Source organism: Mesitornis unicolor, unplaced genomic scaffold (assembly GCF_000695765.1).
Source record: "Mesitornis unicolor isolate BGI_N332 unplaced genomic scaffold, ASM69576v1 scaffold9175, whole genome shotgun sequence".
NCBI lineage: Eukaryota > Metazoa > Chordata > Aves > Mesitornithiformes > Mesitornithidae > Mesitornis > Mesitornis unicolor.
The window spans coordinates 1,656-4,164 of NW_010187474.1; the positions used below are offsets into that span (position 1 = coordinate 1,656).

Genomic DNA, 2,509 nt, shown 5'->3' on the forward strand with positions numbered 1-2,509 from the left:
TGGCTGCGTGTACAAAGTGGTAGTTTAAGTTAGCACAACTGGTGGATTTTGTAGTATAGTCCCTGTTATTTTAGTAAACTTAAATAAAAAAGATTCTTCAAATTAAAATGTACTCCACTGCAGAGAGGGAAGCAAGGCTTGGATCCTTCTTCAGCTCCTAATTAGTAATTCAGTTTCCTATGAGAAACTTGTAAGTGGAAGTAAAGGAATCACAGAATCATTAAGGACCTCTAAGATCATCAAGTCCACTCTCAGTAAATAAATTCTTCCTAATATCCAATCTAACCCTCACCTGGTACAACTAAACAACCCCAGTTCCCTCAGCTGCTCCTCATAATTCTTGTTCGCCAGACCCCTCACCAGCTTCGTTGCCCTTCTCTGGACATGCTCAAGTGCCTTAATGTCTTTGTAGCGAGTGGTCAAAACTGAACACAAGGATATACAGTGCTACAGCTAGCTTACTAATACCCCTTTTACACTGATGCTACTGATTGTCTTAAATAGCTTGTAAATCTGTGCAGCATGTGGTGATGTGGAATCACAGTACTTTCTGACTTGCTTTAAACCAGAATGTACGACTGCTGTATCTTGTTGCTCTGTAAAATCAGAACACAGCATCAACAGTTACGATCACATGAAGAATTTGCTGTGTTGTCTGATTTTGAGAAGATGACATAGCAGTAAAAGAGCGCTTAAAAGCAATACCAGTGTCACACTGACTTTTGGGGTACTTTGATTTCTGGTTCTGGTGTGTTTCTGGTACTTATAATAAAAAATAAATGAAAACTCTTATTTCCAGAAGCACTGAAAAATGACTTGTCAATTTTCCGTGATCTTTGACTTTGCAGTTAATAACCTTGCAATTCTTATTGATAATGGAGATATTAAATATAATAAATTATCTTGATTTTAAATGGGAATATAGAATTCTGTCCTGAAGCAGCCATCCTGTTTTACTGCATTGATGTTTCTTGGTTGCTTCATAATTTAAGTCGTGTTCATGTTGGAAAACTTTGCATAAGTTTTTTCCTAATCCCTTCAGATGATGCAGGACATTTTTTTTTCTCATTCCTCTGTTTAACAGGGCTCAGACCATCATGAAGGCCCGTTTGAAAGGAGCCCAAACAGGTCGTAACCTCTTGAAGAAAAAATCTGATGCTTTGACACTTCGATTCAGGCAGATCCTTAAGAAAATTATTGAGGTAGGTAAATTAGAGTTTTCCTGTTTGGCTCACTTAATTTGAACTCTGTTCTGCCAGTTGCGCATCCCAGTTCTGCTAACTTCATTAGGTAGGCTGGAATGTAGGACAGCTTTGTGGATAACAAGTTTTTTTAAGTACTGAGGACAGATAAGCGAATTATGTTTTCCTGGCTGCAATGATAGAGAGTTTTTTATTTTGATAGAGTTTTTTTATTTTGTCAGAGTTAACATTCTTCACCTCTTCCCAAGCAGCCCTAGGCTCTGCTTTCTTTAGTGTCCCAAGTTCCCTATCACCTCTTCTACATTACAGGGAATTTGCTCTGATACTTTAGTAGTAGATTTAACATGTTCTGTAGCCCCATTTTTGTTCCTTTATCTGGCTTGAGAGAATACTGCAGATCTAGAATGTTTCCTGCACAACTAGGTACACTAGAAAGCAGTTTTGTCCAGATGGAGCTTGTTCCTTTATAAAGAAATACAGAGTCCTGCTTGTTCCTTGCAACATGAATGACAAATCTAAGATACTCAGTAGAGCCTAATATGGCTTGTTCTGTTCTAGCACACAGATGTGTTTTAGTTGTACCAGTTTGGCTGCAGCTGCCGTGATATCCATGGTTAGCAGTAGTGCTTTGTTAGCACGCTGTAGACAAGCTCTTGGCACTGCATTTTGTTTCCTATAGACTGTCTAATACACAAAGGCTTTTGCACCTCAATAGCATATTTTTCAGCTACAAGGGCTTCAAATGTGTAAAAGTTGGGGGAAATAAAAGGAGTAGAAGGAGAGCGCAGCTTCACAAAGCAGCATAGATCTGTATGTTGAAAATCTACTTCAGCTGTCTCATAGTATTCAGTACAAGATGAAGTCAGCGTGTTTTCCTACTGAGCCATTTTATTGTTGTAATTGAACTGCCATGTGGTAGAATTTTACAGTTATTAAGGCAGACAAGTCTTTTGCCATTTTTGTGAATTCTACACTGGGTCAGTGAAGCAGCTGAAATATTTCTTTTTTTGCCAGTCACCTGGTAATTATGACTTGCAGTTTGAGAGTAGACTATACATACAGGACTTTTTCACACTCTACAGTTTTTTATTATTCCCTTTATGCTGTTAGTTATTTATCGTGGAAGAGCCAGTAATGATGCCTCTTGCATTTATTGCCTTTTTTTTTTTCCTTAAACAGACCAAGATGCTGATGGGTGAGGTGATGAGAGAAGCTGCCTTTTCACTTGCTGAGGCCAAGTTTACAGCAGGAGATTTCAGGTGAGGATTGCTGATCTTGTGGATGTTCTACCCATGGGAAAGAGGGGT

General features: G+C 38.6%; 1 protein-coding gene across 1 annotated transcript in view; it reads left to right on the top strand.

Annotated features, from left to right (window-relative positions):
- Positions 1–1,090: 1,090 nt before the first annotated feature.
- ATP6V1D (ATPase, H+ transporting, lysosomal 34kDa, V1 subunit D) overlaps positions 1,091–2,509 on the top strand; it is a 7,901-nt gene continuing 6,482 nt past the window's right edge. The window contains exons 1-2 of the mRNA XM_010185456.1: positions 1,091–1,202; positions 2,382–2,461. Coding sequence (XP_010183758.1) covers positions 1,098–1,202; positions 2,382–2,461 — 185 coding nt within the window. The 5' untranslated portion in view covers positions 1,091–1,097. The remainder of the gene's footprint in view (positions 1,203–2,381; positions 2,462–2,509) is intronic.